The 20,205-nt window shown below is 41.3% G+C and overlaps 1 protein-coding gene across 4 annotated transcripts in view; it reads right to left on the bottom strand.

The window, feature by feature from the left end:
• PLPPR1 (phospholipid phosphatase related 1) overlaps window positions 1-20,205 on the bottom strand; it is a 130,622-nt gene that overhangs the window by 14,062 nt on the left and 96,355 nt on the right. For 3 of the 4 annotated variants that reach the window (XM_030258392.4, XM_072922696.1, XM_072922697.1), the window contains exons 3-4: window positions 16,698-16,886; window positions 5,950-6,082 (exon numbers count right to left, since the gene is read on the bottom strand). In XM_030258392.4, coding sequence (XP_030114252.1) covers window positions 5,950-6,082; window positions 16,698-16,886 — 322 coding nt within the window. Of the gene's footprint in view, window positions 1-5,949; window positions 6,083-16,697; window positions 16,887-17,078; window positions 17,299-20,205 lie in introns of those variants that run through there. The other variant, XM_030258391.4, reaches the window with a different exon arrangement.

The following is a 20,205-nucleotide window of genomic DNA, read 5'->3' on the forward strand; positions in this document are numbered from 1 at the left end:
TGTGCTTGTGTCTCACAAGCAGCCAGAAAGAGGTGTCTAGAAGACAAAACAATACGCAGAATGTAACTGGGAGAGATACTAGCTTAGACCAGACATAAGAGGGCTGTATTCCCTGCTACTCTCTCAGCTGCTCCAGAGTCCAAGAAAACAGAGATCAGATTTTAACATATCTTTACCTCCAGTGAGAAAAACCCTAGACAAATTAAATGTTGAAGTAAAAAAAAAAAAACCAAAAAAAAAAAACCCAAACAAACAAACAAACAAAAAAAACCAACAAGAAAAGTCCTGTTAAAAAATCCTGGGGATGGACGAAGTGAAGCTTGACTTTCCTGCGTCATTTCACTTGAACTCCTGAACTAATAGCTGCCTTGACAGAAAAGTCTAAGTATTTAGCAGCTTCAATTCTGAATGCTTCATTTTTAATTTCTCCACTTACACATCCCTCTAAGTAACTGTCAGAAAGTCTTTAATGAACCCCTGACTTCTGGGCTCTGACCCACATCCTATTCTCATGTTCCATCTCCTATCAAGCTCCTTCTGTGACAGTTCATCAGTGTTGCCACCTTCAGCTCTATGGCTTTTTCTAACAGTGGCATCTGCCCCGAAGAAGAATCCAGCTCTTCTCACTCACTGTAGCCTCAATAGAACCCTCTGTCCTCCCTGCAATTCATGTTTAAGCTCTCTTCTTCCACCCTGAATCTATGTAACATCAGTTACTTCAGCTGCTTGTTATCTCCGTGGAAACTCTTGCTATTAGAGGCATTTAAAATGCCACTGATTTGAAAAAAAAGACCAAATCACCACCACAACAAAAATCAACAAAGCCCCCCTTGGGACTTGTAGAAGAACAGCTGAAAAGACACTGGGAAGAGGCAAGTGAGAAGACAGTGGGTGGAAATGAAAATCAGGAAGTAGAAGGCTTTATTCCGGAAAAATCATGAAACCCTTAAATAAAATGACAAAAGAAACAATGCACTGAAGTGTTCCTGAGACATCAGAAGCTCAGCTTCTCAGTAACATATCATCATGTTTTCTACCAAGGCAATTTATTAATGCACCCCTCTCTAGCCCAATTATCTGAATTTGTCACTCTTAACCTAACTTGCTGGTAAAGTGTTCATATTTCACATGCACACTCATACTCACCTAACCCCTTTCCCACCCCTCTGTTTTTAAAGGAAGATTAGAGCTTCATTGCAGAGTGTCCCTGGAAGGACTCAGGGCTTTATGGGAATGCTGATCCTCAGCCCATTTTTGAATGTTTTGCTGTAGGAATCCTGTGCATCCAATAAAGCCATACATTTGTAGTCCTGTGACTCAGACTCTGCTAAACTACCCTTCATTTCATCTTAAAGGGTGTGTTAAAAGACACCTGTATCATTAATCCATTTTACAACAGGAGAGATGAGGGTTGCAGGGGAATTTATTGTCCTGTTGCCATGGCATCAGGAACAGGCTCAAAATCAAGCTTCTGAGCACTCATAACCTCATTCTAAGACTGGCTATGTTCTTCTACTGAAAACCCCATAAAGCTAACTACTCCAGGAATGTACTGCCTCCTGAGTCCGACCATGCCAGAAGAAATTTGGTTCCCAGTGCAAAAGTCCTCTGGTGGCTCAAGACTCCTCCTGACAGATGCACAGGCTATCTTCCTTCCTCACTGCTTTCACAGCCACCAGTTTTCATGGAGGCAGCTGCCAGCTCAGAGCCTAGCATCGAAGAGAACAGTATGGTCTGATGTATCCCCAGCACAGTGACCTGTTCCTCATTGTGGAGATTCTTCAGGGATAACATCTACAGTAGTTCAAGCTGCCACAGCAGTTTAGGTTTGGGGCAATACTCCCAAATACAGCTTGAGCCCAATGGAAAAGCAGCCAGTTAATAACAGAACATGCACTGTTTCACAGTGAACTTCAGATGCAAGGCAGACAGAAGGACAAGGTCAGGTAAGCTGTCTTGTGCAGCTGCTCAGGGAATTGACATCAGAGCTCTGGGGTATAGCTATCCTGTTACAATAAACTCAATGTGTGTATAAGTCTTGTAAACCTTTATTTGCTGAAATAAAATCTTAATTTGCTGAAATAAAGCCCTAATTTAATTATTTAGCTGCCCACTGTGAAGTGTCACCATGCTTTAGATTAAGTTGTCAACAGAAGCTGATCTGCACCATTTGTTAACGACAAATTATGTGCATCGGAAGTAAAAGCCACTTGGTAACAAGCTGATGAAGTGTGCTGAATTTCTAGATATCTGAACTAGAAAGGGGCTACTTGCATGTTATCAGGGCTTTGCAGTTACACAACTTAATCACGTGGATTAGAAACCTAACATAATGATATGCAGCACAATACACACCACAGTCACTCTGTTAGACTGGGTCAGGGAGGTCTGAATCCCTGATCCCGGGGGTATGATAGCAGCTGTACATAAAATGACTAAAACCTTGACTGAAACTATTCGCTAAAATATTTTATTACCTCTACTTGCAATACAAAGCATTAAGTAGAACACAGAAGCAAATGCAAGGTGCAATGATGTTAACAAAGTACTGAATGTGAAATTACAAGAAAGATTGAATAAATACACAAAAGGCTGTGTATGCTCAAGCTGGGAGACAGGGCAAAGAGGCAGAAGGCCAGGAAACAGCCACCCTTACCAGTTAGTTTCTCAAAGGTTCAGCACATAAATAGCAAGTTTTGGCATCAGAAATTGATGACAGAACTGCTAGGAAGGGTGGGGAGAGGAGGGAGGAGAGAGGATGTGCCTAAAGTAAAGCAGTGCAGCAACAATATATTAAAAAAAAATGTTATGAAGAAATTGCACACCACTAGTTTGACTTCAAACCTTAAAAAAAAAAGTCTGTGAAAGCAGCTGTAAAAGATAAAGAGGAACATGGAAAAAAATTGAAGCATACATCAAAGTCTGATGTTTCCAAGCTAAGACAGCTTTTTTCCACTGATAAAGAAAGTGTTTTTCTAAATATAGGGAACATAGCAGGTTTCACCAATCTAGACTGCAATACAGGACTTGATATACACTCCAGCAAGGTGAGAGGCAGTCTTTTGCCACAAAAGCAAATGTCAATCAGCATGAGGGATTCACGTCTGGGCCAGGAAGCAAGAAGAAATTGTGGCACTGCTTCATGCAGACAAAGATTCAGGGAGAGATTTAATACAAATCTCAACATTCAGAGTCTCAACTAAACTCAGGAGGGGAGGCTCTTAGAAACAGACATGTGCTGAAACCTTGAGCAAAACAAGGAGAGAATCAACAGAGGGCACAGTAAACAAGATAGGAAAAAACAGAGAAGAAATGTGGGCTTTGTTAGCATTCCAGAACAGCTGTAGGTTTTTTGTTTTGCTCTACTTCCAAAGTGCAAAAAAATCCTTAATTCTGTATACATGAAGGTCAAGTAAGAACAGAAAAGCTCAAATCTAGCAACCACAAGATCCAACAGAGATTACATTACAAGAGTCCTTGTATTTCACAGGACCAAAAGATGCCTTCAAGTTTCCCTTTTTGCATCTCTTTCCCTGTAAAATATAAATGAATGTTCAGTGAAGTATCTACAGTCTTCTACTTTTTTTGTGGAAAGCACATTTAGGCTACAAATTCGTAAAATTCCATCCCTTCCCAGTAACTTCCATTACAGAGTTGAGTGGGAGGAGAGAAAATGCCTCTTTGCACTCCTAATATTTGGGACCAGCAACTTTTAAAAGTTCTCCATGATGTGCCTTGCAGGGTCATTTAGTAGTTTTCATTTTTTCTGACACATGAGAACCTAGACACATTGCAGGATTTTTCTCATCCTTTTGAATAATATAAACTGTAATGTCTTATAAGGCAATTTTCCAAGGAGTTAAGTAACTGCTTTTTGCAGGTACTCATTAAGACTTACTCAAACATTTGGGTAACAAACTAAATTGGCAGCAACCTTTTTTTTTCAACAAGCCAGACTGCTTGTTAGGGAAGAGAGCTTACTTGCAAGATAACCTAGTTAATCAGCTCTGTAACTTTTGGCCCTAAGGTTTATCAAGAGCAGGCACACACAGAGAAATACATGTACAAGTAACCCAGTTGTCTTTGCACAGCCAAGCACCTGGGAAGCTTCATTTTAGAGTGGGCAGCTGTATGGAGCTAACTTCCCTGGATCATCCAGGCACAGGGTACAGCTGCTCAGTCCATGCCAAGTTTTCAAAACACAGGTGAAAAGCAAAATGAAAAACATACAGTTATCTTCACCTCCTTTCATAAATTATTTCATCCAACAAATTCTACTTCTCTCATTTCACTGCAGAGGCAGGAAAAGGTTTCAGAAGAAAAGCACACAGTGTAGTTTAAGACAAGGCAAAGACTTCAAGCCTTTTCTAATAATATTAACCTGATTTTTCTCAGGAAAACAAACACAGCTGCAAAGCCAAGATTCATTTCCCTAGCATGGTTTATGTCCTACTACTCTCTGAGAGTCCACTGTATCATGCTACCCCCTTCTCTTCCACCAGAAAAGAAACAACAGCATGAATGTTTAAGAATAAAGCTAACTGTAAGAAAATATACTGAGCAAAAACTTAGTCTCCATGATATAAAGGACTTCTAGTGCTGACCCCACAGGCAAGAGTGTTTGATTGGGACTTTGCAATATGCCAAATGTGCTGGAATGGTCAAAAAGCCCTGAGTGGCCCAGTGGACACTGGCACCCTGCTTCTCTTTTATTGGCAGTTTGCTATCCATCAATATATCCCAGAGGTTATGTGATGTTCAGGGGTGTTTTACTTATGACTGCATTTTGATGTCTTTCTGTTCCTGCTAGCAGCATGCAGACCAGGCCCAAGTAACAAAACACTGGTGGCTTGTTTCCATCTCCATGGTGGCAGAAGGCACATTTCACTCCCTACCTTCCATGCATAAACAGGAGGCACAGAGAGAGCAGAAGGAAAAAGAAAACCATGACTCTTCCTGCTTTGCAGCATACATTTGCTGCTGATGAAAATGCTAGCACCTTCAACTCTTTGCTCTGAGGAAGTATCCCTACTTACAGTCAGGGATGTGCTCCATGGAAGCAATACAACACCTGGCACAGCCACAACAGACATTTTCATTCCAGGTAAAGCTCAGGAATTCAGCAGTGATGGGGAAGAAGTGCCCTCCAGATACTTCCAGCTGGAAGTATCTTTTCCTCCCACTGCTTGCTTTAAGTCATACCATTAACTGGGGCTCAGCTCTCTGTGAGAGGCAGTGAGGGTGCTTCACTTCTGAGAGAGCACAAGGCAGTGCTGTGATGGCAAAGCCCCTCTTGGCCAGTGGGGAGCCATCTGATGAGCCACTGGCCCATGCCATCAGCCAGGCATCCCATCCCACACATGAACTTGGGACTCATCAATAGTGTGAAGAAGGTAAAGCGATTTGCAAGCACCATAAAAAGCAACCTCCTAATGGTTTAATGACAGAACTTCATTTCTCAGCAATTAGCTCAATGAAAGCTCTAAGAAAAAGCAAATACAAAGAAAATAATATTATTTTGAAGTGAGCTCTGGGCTATTTTACGCTGTGCACAGCTGAACATTATGTGGCAGAGCTATGGATGTTAAAATTAGAGCTGAAAAAAAAGTGCCAGATAGATGAGCTGGTGAGGACAAATTTGTAACTAAAATGGGTAGCTCGCATAAACTAGCAATGATGGATTTATTCACAAAGGATTTCATTGGTAAAACCTTTCTTTAAGGGTCTCAAAAAAGCATTAAGCTCAGCAGAATATGATCTAAACCCACTCCAGCCAGCATGATATGGCAAATTTTGAAAGTTACCTTGGAAATCCTGAGGGGACTATCCCTCTAAGGAGGAAGATGCCTGCAAAGATTTCACAGCTAAATTAATTTTGTGATGTACTTTGTCAGGGTGTTTTGTTCTGGTGCAAGCAGGGTCCAAGCTTGCAGTGCACAGAATGCTTACCTATAAAACGTATTATTCTTCGAAGTAGTGGGTTCAGGTAACAGCACTCTCCAGTCAAAATAGTTTTCTCTTGAATAATGAGGGTTTCTCGGGTTGACTTTATGAAATACATGGATATCTCACCAATAAAAATCTGCCAAAGAAAGGGAAAGAAACAGAACGTTAAAAATTACAGGAGCAAACATTAAAACATGGATATCTAGTTCCAGCCCACAGACAGTGCTACACAGCTTTGTGTTTTGGGGACACTGCACTTGCACTGTGGAGCTCAGCATGACTGACACACCCAGCTCCCACCCTGGAGAGGGATCATTCCTGCACTCAGTGGTGCAGAGACCCAGAGAAACTGACTTCACTCGTGGGGAGTATTGTGGTGGTGCATCTCTCCCTCCTCCCTGGGTGCAGAGCTGAGAAATGCTCATTAAGCCTTGGCCTTGATGAGCTGCACCTGGACTAAGCCCCTGTTGAGCATACCAGAGAAACTGTGTTTCCAGAAACTCTACTATCTAACAAGCATTTGTTTTTTCACTAACAGCCTTGGAAACTTATTTTTCTTGTCTGAATAACAACCCAAGTGAAATAATATTTTTCTTGTTGAACTTTCAAAAAAGGCTACCAATTTGAATTGTGCCCAGGGTGGGAGATTACCATAACTACAGCACACTTGCTTGTGACCCTCAAAATAAGAGTTCAAAGTGAGATCCTTTTTGAGCTCTCAATTCCCAGAAGATGAGGGTAATGTGTATGTCTCAAACACTGATAGCTGGATGGCCATGGAGCCCACCAAAGACTGTTGGCAATAATAGACCAGAAATGTTGGTGACAACCAAGGATTGTTGTTTTAAAAACCCTCTGAGAAAGAACAATATTTGACTAAATGTTCTATTAACAAAAATGAAGTCTCCACAGAACCACTGATCATGATGTTAGCTGTGCTTATGTATTACATATTTTTGTATAAACGAAACATTCATGCTTTCTATAAATGTAATAGCTGCTTCCCATAGGAGTAGGATCATTTCTTAAGCACTTAGAACTAATTTAGTTCTGTTGCACTGAGGCCTATCTACCCTCACTAAAGCTGGGCAGAATTTAATCACAAGCTTTAGAGGCAATGATGGTCCACACACAGCAGGAACCTCTGAAAATACCACCTATCATGTTCTGTCAGCAGGCTTTAGAAAGGGAAACTGGGACCCCTTTAGAAAGACAGAGTTTGTAATTAAAGTCTTTAAAATAAAAAAAGCTTGCCTGATGTGGAAGAAATGAGCTTTTAAGGGGAAGCACTCAAGATTATTAATTTAATACATTATTGCAGGACATACACAAGAGAATCTATAGTGTTAAGGAACAGTCAGAGAAATACATAACATAAATCTTTGTGTACGCACACACAGGGTGGCACAAACACTCGGAATTAGTATAAATGTCAAGGAAGTCACCTTAGTTCACTCTGACTGCTGGAATGGTGTGCTGTTTCAAGGGCAACAATTTATCCTTATTAAGCCAGATGAGCATCCTTATTGATTATTGACATTCAAGCCAAGTATGCTCAACCTTTTTATAATTCTACCCACTGATGGCAAGAGCTGTGGAGCTGTAAAATGCATGTCGATAATGGCATCTGGAGGGGAGCTGATGCATGGGAACTGCACTGAAATATTGCCTTTATCCCGTTTCACTCAATCTGCTCTTAACAGTATTGGCAAGCAGTTCAATAAGCTCAGCTCACTAACGACGGGGCTGGGAATTAAGAAAAAGACCATCTGCACTAAAGCAGTTTGAAAGTGACACTCTGCTTCAACCCGTTTATTATTTGAATTATTGCAATGTTCAGAAGTTTGAATTACTGCTTTGGCTCTCTGTCTGTCCAGGGCTGTACATACACACTGATTGACCATTCACATCCTGAGGGAATTCTACTCTATGAACACAGGGGCTACTCGACTTTAAAATATCCTAAACTTTTCAAATATGAGAGACTTAGGCATAAAACGTACTAATGGTCATCCTGTAACTATACACCCATCTTTAAAGTTCCTTTACATCAGACATTAATGGAGTGTTTTCCTGCTTCAATTTCCATCTTTGTTTCTATAAATCTAGCTGTCTGGCATACTCCGAGCAACTAATAATGTGTATAGATTAGTTCCACTTAGATTTAGGAGTAAATTTTGCCAGGCTGTAAATCTGTTCAGTTCTGTTCCACTGATTTAAGCAGAATTATCCCAGATTTCCTACAGCATAACAGTTCAAAATTTGATTTTTTAAAATGAATACTGCCTTTGGTTTAATGCAGAGTTTAGGTATATGGCAATAAAGCTGTGTTTGTGTGGAGATACAAAGTGATTCAACATAACTGGACCATTCTTATCATGTCATCTCTGACAGTGAATTTAGTTGCTGAAATTTGTTTTCTAAAATGCTTAATATGGGCTCTCTAGAAAGTCAGCCTTGCTGTTTCCTAGAAATTCAATGGGCAATTGGACACCTGATTCTGAAAGCTAATCTGTCTGTGTGCAGCTGAATGTAGTCTGAATAGCTCTCAAAGAACCTTTGTTTTTTGGGTTTTTTTCCCAGGTATTTCTGAAATCAAGTAAGTACACTGATTCTTGTGATTTAAACCCTGATGATGCTGCATGAGCAGGGTCCACATCCAGCCAAGTTGTCCAGCTGGCCTCCCAGAATCAATCACCGGCACTGCTGAGTACCTCAGCTCCTGCCAAAACAGAATCAGCACTCCAGGAATGGTTACAAATCAGTTCTATAGCTGATACCTAAATATAGACTCTGTATCTAAATATGGGTTGAAAAAGAAAACAGCAAGCAAACTGTTCTTATTGCCATTTGGGAAAACAATGCAAGGTTAATGAAGATCTGTATCATACTGGCTTAATTAGACAGTAGAAAAGTCAGGAGAATTGTACTGGATTGCAAAGATAGTGCCTTGCATGTGTTTTTGTTCTTGGTTTCCTGAATAAAATAGTAGCTCATCTACACTGAGGACATATTGCTTGAGAACGCTTGCTCACATTGCATTTCCTATTACTACTAGGTAAAAATACATGAATGACCCAAAGCCCCATTATGAATTTGAAGCACCTACCCAGCAGGCATTTTTCCTCTGCTGATTTCAACCTCTCCAGTGAGAAAACTTCTTCATTTTTCCCGGCCTTCCTATTACTGTCAGTGTCACCAAATACTTGCCCCTCAATGTTCAGCTCTCAGAGTCCTCTGCTGCACCCAGTTTACTTATTTCCTGGCCTATCCTGACCTAGCAGATTATAAAATTATCTGTCCATTTTCCTCTTCAGCAGTCTTTTATCCATGATAGTCCTTCAGCTGACATTTTCAGTGAAATGTCTCATCTTCCTCTTTCAAGAGGCTGTACCTCACGTTGGAAAATATCCTAATTATAATTTTTTTTATTATTTTATAACTTTAGTCAGTTTTCACAGAATCACAGAATGAACTAGGTTGGAATAGACCTTTGATATCATCTAGTCCATCATATGTTCACCTTTGCCCCGGGGGGAAGGAAATTAGGGTTTCTTTCCTCTTTCCTTAAGGGCACTGTTCCACCACGTCAAGTTCTGGTGGCCTAAATCTGCTCTTAAAATCTCAACAGACTGGGAGCAGAACAGAAGATACACCAAAGGTAACAGCCAGCAGCGGCCATCAAGGGCCATTAATAGACCATCAACTCCAAACAACACCCCGGTCTGGAAAAGGAGAGAGAAGAATAAGGACCTAATTAGCACCAGAGATGAAAATATCTGTAAGCAATAGGAAACCAAATACTTAAGAACTACATAACTTGGAACCAATGAACATTAAACCAATGAATATCTATGGGTTTTGACAGTATAAAGTTTGTGAAAAATCTCATAAAATACGTGTGGCATGGAATGATTTTCTCTGCACACCCGGCCTACGTGAGGATGAAATTATTTCTGTTGCACGTCATGGGCAGAACAACATCCTGGCCAGAAATAAAGCATATGCCTTGATTCTCTAACACTAAAAATGTTGTTGGAGGGTTTTTGTTTTCCTGCAGTTTTGGTGACACTCATAGCCCTCCTGCCTTCCCTTCACTTACTCACTCACTCACTCACTCACTCACTCACTCACTCACTCACTCGCTCACTCACTCACTTGTGACAAACACGAAAACACTATTTTTGCAATTTTTTCCACACTTCGAGTGAACACTGAGGTTATGTGGAAGTTCCCACCGTTTAAATTTCAGCTGCAATTCCACACGGATAAAGAAGGAGGAGCACCAGCCAAGGTGCATGGAAGAGATGCAGGATGTGCCACTGCGCCAGTTTGGGACTGCCTCACGTCTGTTTCTCTGTGAAAGTTACTTCCTTCTGCTGCTTTTCATGAAAAACTACAAGTGATGTTATTTTCCATCACAGGAAGACAATGGAGTTCCTATATTAGGGAGAATTATCTGAAGTGCAGACATGACCTATCTGTCTTTTCTAGGTATTAAATTAACGTTATTCCGACTTCTGTAAACTTTTGAATCCTTCGACTTGTTTACTCTAACAGCACCCTTGTGAGACAGTCAGTCCTTTTTAACATGACTTTCTACACTGAAACCCCACCCAGGGACATGCTGTAACACACAAAAATCTCTGCAGCAAATAAAACTGAACTTAGATCTTGGGACATCACTGCTCTCAGTTCTGGGCAGGTTCCAGCAAGCCATATGACATTTCCCAAATCCTGTGCATGGATGTGTGCAGCTACATTTTTAATGTCACAAATAGAAAGAACCAAATTAATCAAGTCTCCAGCATTCGAATGGCAGCCAAGGGGAGGAGAGGATATGAGGAAGGCACTGGCTATGAATCAAGCTGCATGCAGAGTGGTCAAAAACAGAGAACAGCAGCAGATGAGGGTTGTAAGGCTCTCCACCACAATCAGCCAGTTTCAGCAGTACTCCACACACTCTCCCTAGGAGAAGCAGGACTCTTCACCAAAAGGTGACCTTTCCAAAATATTCCAGAGGGTGTTTCATCAGCACTGGCCTGAGCTGGGCCAAAAGCAGTTCTGCACTTTTGTACTGTGGCGTCTTTGAAGTTTTTATTAAAGCAGCTGCAGTCAGGATAGCGATGTTCTTCAGGCTCTACATAGGAGCTCATGACTTCAAGGATGGAGGATCCCACAGCCTCCGCTTCAATGTTTGCCTATCCTCATTATTAAAGTTTGCCTAATTTTTAATCAATTTCATTTTTTGAAGCTGGTGTCCCTTGCAAGGTTGCCTCTTGTGATCTGAAACAGCCTGTTTCCCTCTTCTCCACAGTCCCCACCAAGTATATGGCTTATATTGACTTTCATTTACTGCTGTGAATCCTTAATTCCTTAGCTCTCACTCACACTTAGCCTTAGTCCCTGAGAAATACTGATCTGTCATCCTATCTGTTACCCTCACGACCCAGTACTGACACTGTGAAGCTGAGACACTGCATGGTCAAACCCAGGTGGCAAACACTTAGCAACATTTATATTGAGAAAAGGCACCTCAGAGGGCAAGGGATAGCTGAGGTCTGCCACAATATCCTCCCCAGGACACAGGATTTCTGCTGTGATCCACAGACAGGAATCTGACCCAAGCCTGCCTGGGTGGGCAGAGGTTTTTCCCTGATACCATCACTATCATTGATATTCCAGAGGACGAGGGACCAGCTTGAGAGCTCCCTCAGACACTCACTTGTCTTTGCTATCAGACTCCGGTCAGGTGTTCTCAGGCCCTGGGAATCAATACTGTATTTTGTAAAATTATACAAGACAATGAAACAGTGTCTTCAGCTGAATGTTGCAATGCCAGCTCACTTTTAATTTTCCAAGGATACAAACTCAATGGGTCCAATCTGCATTCAATTACTCAACTCATTCTGTTTTGGAGTGGGTGGTTGTTGTTGTTGCATGAAAACAATAGCAAAGAACAGTTGCAAGTACTTTTCCAGAACAAGAAAATTGCTTTCTTGTTTTGTTTCTCTTTTTTATTTTAAGTCAAAAGGGTTGAAATCCACAATTTATATTCTAGCCCGCTCAAAACCAAAAACTGTCTTAGTGTTGTGCTCAAAAACCTAATATGCTGTGCTAAAACTGTCTAAAATAATTATACTGGAGTTCTAATGAAGGGAATACACATTTTCCACAGCACTGCACTGTTCCTCATGAGCTGGCATGTGGCTGGGACCACCACAGGGTCCCAGAGACACTCTCAACCAAAGTGCCTGAAAGTGTTGCACCAAACCAAGAAAGCATATTTATTCTTCCAGAATGGTGTGCAAACGGCAGAATAGAAACATTTACACAGGACACACCTTTGCCTCACTCCTTTTATCTATGCTCCTCATTCACCACCGCACGAGCCCTGGCAAGACCTCAGGAGAGGAGGGCAAGTCACCACTGGCAGAGGACACAGCCAGCTGTGCCAGCACAGGGTGAAGCAAGGTGGGCAGCAGGCTGTGGCACAGCAGGCTGTGCCTTCTGGCAGCACCATCGCCAGCAGAGCCTGGTGATTCCTTCTGGAGAAGCCAGGAAGGAGTAGAGCTCTGCTGTAGCAGAGCTCTGAGCTGTGTCAGATGTTCTTGGCTTTCCTGGCATCTGCTGCTGAGCAGCCACAAGGGAATCAGCCATGACAGGCAGAGGTTCCCTGGCGTCCCTTACAGAATTAAATCACTGTGGTAACATGGCTGTTCTAAGTCAAAGCCAAGGAACTAAGACAGAATAGAGCCATCGAGAAGAAGGATGTTTCTGAAGTTTGAGAGGTAAGTGCAGATTGTAGAGATAAGTTGGAACAATTTCCTCCTACTTCAGCGCAACACTGTAATTCAGCTTCTAATTCATAATCAGACTGGTTCAGTTTGATTGATTTCAACATTATCTGAAAACCAGTGCTCCTTTGCACAAATTAATAGCACTGGACAGTTAACAGATTACATCTAGGCTGCTACTTCCCACCTGGAAACAGAAGGAAGGAAACTAAATTCTGTGTGAAAATGGTAGTGGCACTTTCTATTCACTTTAAGATAACGAAGAACAGTGAGAACAGTGCCCTTTAAGCTTTCTGTCACTGTTCAGCATTCATTTCAGTGAGCTGGCTCCGTTCCTAAACCTCTCTGCTTCTCTCGGGTGGGTAGATAAATCACACTGGATGGAGCAGAGCAGGCAGCAGTGCTGAACTCTGGAAGGATTGTTTAGTACCAGCTGGGGAATTGGCTGCTTTGCAGTAACCCTATAACAGAGAAAGCTAGTCTTCAGGGACACTGATGAATGTGGTGGAGTCATCCCAGAATATTTTTAGATAAATGTTTCAAAAACAATGAATAAAATTGCATGAAACCAGACCAGACACATTTATTTTGCCACTAAAAGTGCAGGGAAATGAAGGTACAGTGGTACCAACCCACAGCAGCACTTCTACAAAGTGCTCTCAAAAATAAAACACATGTATTCATTTTGCCCATGCCCAGTGTCGTAGCCAAATGACAGAGACACAAAGATATTCCATTAAGTTCACAAAGATGTTCCCTTTTGGCTGGCAAGCACTATAATACCTCAAAGTTGTGCTGAAATCACGGTTTTGAGTCCTCCCCAGACCCATGCACACAGAACTGCACTTAATGCTGCTTGTGTCTCAGATGAGGAAGCTTGTACAGATCCCTAGGATACCTTCCACAGATCCAGAAGCCCTCCTAGATTTTATGAAGAGCTGCTGGATTCCACCAGTAATCACTCCTCTCATGTCATGAGGTGTCAGGACAGTGGCAATGTGAAAAAACACAGAGACATCAAATTTGCTGCCACATCAAACCAATCATTTGCCAAATCCACTGTTCTGCCATTAGAAAGTGAAGCAGTAAGTGTTTTGCAGAAACAAGTAATTACAAAGGTAATGGCATTACCTTTGACTTAAGTCATGTCTTGGTGGTGTAGCTGCACAATGTTAGTGATTCCTCCTGAGAGCAAAATGTAGGGAGAGAAGCTACAACTTAATTGACAGTGAATGCACACAGCGCTCCCTCCCACAATACAGAGTTGTGTGGTGTGTGGAGCTTTTTGGAGGGTTTTTTTAAAGACTACAAATCTTCACCGTCTAGATAAAAATGGATGCATTTGCTCCTTGCACTGAAATCCCTGGGACATTTGATTGGATCAAATATCTCTTCCCAGGCTGTGGACAGGCTGAGTGAGAGGCAGCACCCATTTGGGTATCGGATGACAGATGAGGATACTCACAATCTGAGTGGACTAACCAGCAGGGAACTGCAATACAGAGTTTAGGGAGAATCTGAGCTCACTTTCTGTCTAATTTATAAGCTTATTATTGATGACCATTGTCAAAATTTGGTCTGCAGAGTCAGCTACAAACTGAAGCAAAGTGTGAAAATACTGTGCGAAGAAATGATCCCTCAAGGAAAAGGTGGGAATGAGAAATAAAGTGAAGCTACTTCTATGAAGACATTGGATGAGCACCTGTCAGGACAGACAAACCTCTGGCATATGCCCTCATTGAAGATTAACTTGATAATAAGTAACTGGACACTAAATAATTGAAATAATTGAATTCTGTATTACTAATACAATAGAACAATACAACTAATTAAAAAATTGATTAAACAATGCATTAATAAATACTGTATTAAAAATGGAAATAAAAATGTTTTGCCAGGGAAGTTTGATCTGTTGTCTCCCTGAGGTTGTATCTAGAGATCACTGGTGCTAAGCATGGTGCCAAGAGCCCTCTGCTGACCCTGACCATGTCTTCTCTGTGTGGAGCAATGTGTTCAGTGCAATAGTACAGCACAGCCCAAGAAGCAGAGTTTAGCAGTTAAACCAGCCCTGGATCCATTCACCCAGGGTGACGACCATCCTTGTGGACCCAGGTTAGCATTCCTGCACAGTTTGCATGGGATGGGTTAGCTCACAGAATCCAGCTCCACACAGCACTGAGCTGAAGGTCTCTTCAGCACTCAACCACCTTACCTGACATTCATTACAGCCTTTAATTCTTTGTGTTTAACATAGGCTATAGAAATGACCAAACAAACAAACAAACAAACAAAACCAAAAAACCCCCCAAACCCACCACTCTTCAAGAAATCACAGAACTGCTGATGGAAAAGGGCTTTAAGATCGTGAAGTCTCACCATTAACCCAGCACTGCCAAGTCAAGATTCCAAGCCACCTTTTCATAAAGAATAGTAATTAAGAAAAGCTTCTTGGGTTACTAAAAAGCAAAGAAAATGCTGATCCAGTGCAGCAAAACTTGAAAGGTTAGCATCAAACTCTAGCAGAGAAAGGATTTAAAGAGAAGATCCAAATAAAGAGCAAGACTCATTACCTAACATTGTATCAGTATCAAGGGACAAACCTCCCACTAACATCATTGTTCTGGAATCAAGGCAGGGCTGTGAACCTCCATCTACCTTTACAAAAAGCACTTGTGAAAGCTACATCCCTGTACACTGGCACTATGTTGATGGGGAGCTCCAAAATGTAGGTGTTTGGTGGGGTTTTTTTTTTTTTTTTTTTTTTTTTTTTTTTTCCCAAATAATCTATCATTGCAGTACGAAGTAAAATGAAAGCTTTGACATACAACAACATCCAATACACAAAATAACTCTGTTACTGCAGATATTTTTTATAAACTCATTATATAATCCACTTCAAAACACCTGGTTGTTTTCAGAAAGCGCAGAAAGTGTCCTGTACCAAAATCTATAGCCTCTTCTGCAGATCTCTTTCACACTTCTTACCACATTCAAGACAGGAATATGATTTGATACACTCAAATTACTGCAGAACAAAACTTAAAACAGACTATGGTGAAGCACTCACTATTTAAAAATAAATATGTAATGTATAGCTTTAATCAACTTTTGAAAGGAATGAAAAGTAAAATTAATATAAGAAATAAATACTAACAGGGAAGAAATAAAGATAAAGAAATGAAACAAAGGCCATAAACACAATTTAACAGGAATTTATCAATGCAATTATAAATTCAGCAAAGCTGTGGCTGTTGGTGAAATATGCAACTTTCTGTGTGGAAAACTGGAAAATGGAAAAGGGCTGAAGTTTTGCTAACCAGTGACTATAAATTGCAATAAATTGTTTGTCATTGTATGTACTTAGCTAAATGAATATTTTAATCTGCATAGAACAGCTACATTGCAGTTTACTGGCTGAATAGTGAATAAAATCAGGTAAAAAAGAAGTTTAGTGACTGTTGGAAATAAAGAAACTATAAACAAAAAGAAAACAGCATTCATATTTTTCTTTGTATTTAGTATCCTTCTCCTTATCTAAGCATTTTATGGCCATTCAACAGTTCTTTTAATATAGCAGGAAATAATCCTGGATATACTGCACATCTGACCTGGATTTTACTTCAGCTTTATCCTGTTTTCTTATTTCCAGTAATATATAACCTTTGCATTAGAGCCTCTCTGGAGCTCAGAAAATTTACAACTAATCAGCGAAGTAAGCAAGCTACTGTAATAGGCTTAACAAACTCTAACCCTCAGTCTTGCGTTGTGATTGCCTCAGAATAATTACTTCTGGAGACAACTGATGAAGATCATATTAGCCTGAGGCAAAACAGAGATCCTGCTAAGTGAATCAATTACAGCCAAACAGAGAGGCGAGGGGACAAAGATATCACAGGACTATTGTTATTATTTATGAAGTGGTCATGGGGATTTCAGATAATTCCTCATACTCACAATCACTGTCGGAGTTGAAGCCAGCACACAGTACAGCACAAGTGGTGAAATGAAGCTCTCTTCCTCTGTCCCAGGGTATGGTTTCATCAAATTGCCATCCTGACAGAAGAAACCTTGGATATGCACCTGAAAAGTGTCAGTGTACTCGAAGTAGTAGGCGAGCAGAACAGTCCCAGCCATGATGACGAGCTGAAAATAAAGCATAGTCACAGAGAGGCATTAGTTGCTTTTTGAAAAGATGCAGCTGTGCCTGAGAGCTACTCCAGTCCTGTGGACCATCCTCCCTTCACCGTCACTCTGACAACCCCTGCCATCATGGTGTGTGAGCGAGTGTGTGTGTGTGTTCCTGTGCCTCTGCTGTGCAATATCTGTTACATAAACCTTTTGGCAAAGGACGCCAATGAACGTCTCAGCGGAGAGCGGGTCCGCGCTGCGGCGCGCAGGGGGACGGAGCTCTGACAGCCCCGCGGTATCAAAGGGCATGAGAGCGTCAGCGCAGCACGATCGATGGCAGCGTGGCAGGAGACAGCAGCAGCGACAGCTAAAACCGTGCTCAGTGGCAGGGAGTGGGAAAGGACTGTTTCAAAGCCTAGAGGAAGCTAAAGCCAAAACACTTCCCCGCTGCAGCTGCAAGCCCGTGCTGGAGAACGTGCATGTTGTGCTAATTCAGATGAGCCCACTGTGTCCCAGATGAAGATGCATCCAGAGGAAGACTTCTCTGCTGCTACTCACCCATCCCTGGAGCTGCTTCTTTATGAGTAAAGCTTTAAAAGCCTACTCAGAAATCTCCAAGCAACCTATGGGGACTTCAGGGCACTGCCTAATTTACCCATTCCACCACAGCCAATTTGGAAAAAAAGGCTTGAGTCTGAAGCTGCATTTATATCACAGATATTAAATGCAAGGAGCCTTTCTGGTCTTTCTTTTCATACTTTATGGCTCCTAAATTTGTTGGTTGGAAGCTTAGCAATTCACATTTTTTGTATATATCTACAGTATCAGCTTCCCACACTGCTTCAGGAACATGTTACCACAACCTCACCAAAGATGTCCCAAACCGAACCTCATGAAAATATGCAGATTTACTAATTCTTGTTTTCCCTCCACCACACAGCAAAGAAAATCTCACATCACAGTCCTCACCCAAGACAAAAATAGTAATATCGATTTATAAGGTTTTTTTTTTAGGGTTATAAAACTAAAAGAGGGTCAATTTGGATTAGGCATAAGGATGATGTATTTTAAAATGAAGGCAGTAAAAAAATGGTCTGGAGAGGTAATGAATACCCCATCTCTGGAAGTGTTCAAGGTCAGGTTGAAATGGACTTTGAGCAACCTGGTCTAGTGGAAGGTGTTCCTGCTCATTGCACAGCGGGTGGACTAGCTGTGTTGTAAAAGTTTCTTCCAACTTAAATCCTATGCTTCTAAATTGTGACTACAGGATCTGATTCAAAATCCTCTTTATGGAGACTAGTGCGACTATTACAGAAGTTGTCAGTATGCAACTATTTTTTGTCATTATAACTTATCTTGCCACACCATAGAAAAAAGTTAAATAACCAAGTCTTGGTTTTAGTATTTTGCCATCAAAACTATATTGCTGCAAGATTATTTTAGGACCTCTGAAAATTTAATTTTGGCAATTCCATCTCAAAGATACACTTGAAGCTATTCATGCACTCCTCTGGCACATCCCTGCACACATAGCCAGCTATTAAAGCTATTGTATAGTTGAGTAGGAGTTGGACTAAAATTAGAACAAAATAATGAAATCAGATTAGTTATTGATGAAAGTAGAAGACCAAAAGAACCCCTAAGCGGTTGAGGTGGGGAGGGACCTTTGAGGGTCAGTTGGTCCACGCTCCTCTGCTCAAGCAGGGATACCTTGAGTTGTTTGCCCAGGACCATGCCCAGATGGTTTCTGAACATCTCCAAGGACGGAGTCTTCACAACCTCTCTGCGTCACTTGTAAGACAGAAGAATGTCACAGTGAAGCCATAGTTGTGGCATTCCGTCCCCCATTTTTTACCTTTAAAATTAACCATCTCATTTTGTAGATTACTGTTTTCAAGACCACCTGCCCATCCAGAATAAATTTTCTTTTTAACAAACATAAAGAAAGATGCTGCTATCTGTGTATTCCCAAGAGATCTTTACAGCAACCTTGATGAGTACAAACACAGTCAGACAGCTAAGGACACAGGAATTAATTTACATCTGAATTTAACTACTTGAGCAGCTATAGATTTTCTGATCAACCTGGGCAATTCAGCTTTGTTAATTACCACGGAGAAAGGCAATGACACTATCACTACTCTACCTGACATGCCCAGATAAACACATCGGAGATTACAGAGTGCTTGGATATAGAAGTCTTTAAATTCACTTCCAGCACCTCATACGACCTGGGCTGTCAAAAGTAATTTGACCCATTCTTCCTATCCCAAACACACTCCCAGAAATATTTCAGGTTGCAAACCCCAGCTGGCAAACATAGGTAAATGATAAATAATAAATGATACAACAGACAGCTGTTTTTTCTCCTCTTACTGGAAAACAGAGAAAGCAGGTTACTGAACTTTTAACCTTCTCTGGGTGTCATATAGAAGAGAATGCTTTTAAAAAATTAAGGTTCTTTGATACAGGAGAAAAATGTCACTTATCCCAAATGCAGTCTCTCGACAGCAGTTCCACGATTAACCTTGACTTTTCCATTGTCTAATGCTGACTCAGTGCTGCACAAAAACCGCTCTTGCATATAAAATACAGCTCTTGACTGACTGACTCAACATTGATATTGACCTAGAATATCACAATCACAGGATCACAGAATGATTTGGGTGGGAAGAGACCTTAAAGCTCAACACATTTCAACCTGCCTGCCATGGGCAAGGACACCTTCCAGCCTGGTCTCGAGACACCTCAATAATGAACCCAATTGTGTTCACACTCCCTGTGTTTCTGTGTTTTGTTCTTCTAAGAAAGAAAAAAAAAACCCCATCTAATCTGTGAATTTGAAATTTGAATTGTGGACACATTGTATCCTGTAGGTGACATCCACCATCCCAGTGAAACAACAACAGCAGGCAGTGGAAATTTGACCTCAAGTTAAACAGACCTACTATACTGCAAGGGATGACATGAGATACAGAAAGCACAGTCAGCCACTACCAAAAAGGAGCTAAATTTTTGCTGCTCGTACAGTCAGTGAAGACCTGACCACTTCTGTGCAGCAACTTCCTGTGCCTCCTCTTGAGTATTCACTTCTTCAAGCAGCTTCTTAGCAAAACACAACCAGAAACTTATTTTTGTTCTCCCTTCCCTTTTTCCTTTCCACATGGTAACTAATTGATTTGTGTTTAACATGAGTGATGTGATAAGTGCAAGAAGGGGTCAAAGTGGCCAGAAGCAGCAATGACAGAGACAGGAGGGCTCTCTGCAAGGCAGTAAACTTTCCCTGGATGCCGGGATAAAGAACAGCTGCGGTGCTGCCTTGTAGACCTCCTGG

This window comes from Taeniopygia guttata, chromosome Z, assembly GCF_048771995.1.
Source record: "Taeniopygia guttata chromosome Z, bTaeGut7.mat, whole genome shotgun sequence".
NCBI lineage: Eukaryota > Metazoa > Chordata > Aves > Passeriformes > Estrildidae > Taeniopygia > Taeniopygia guttata.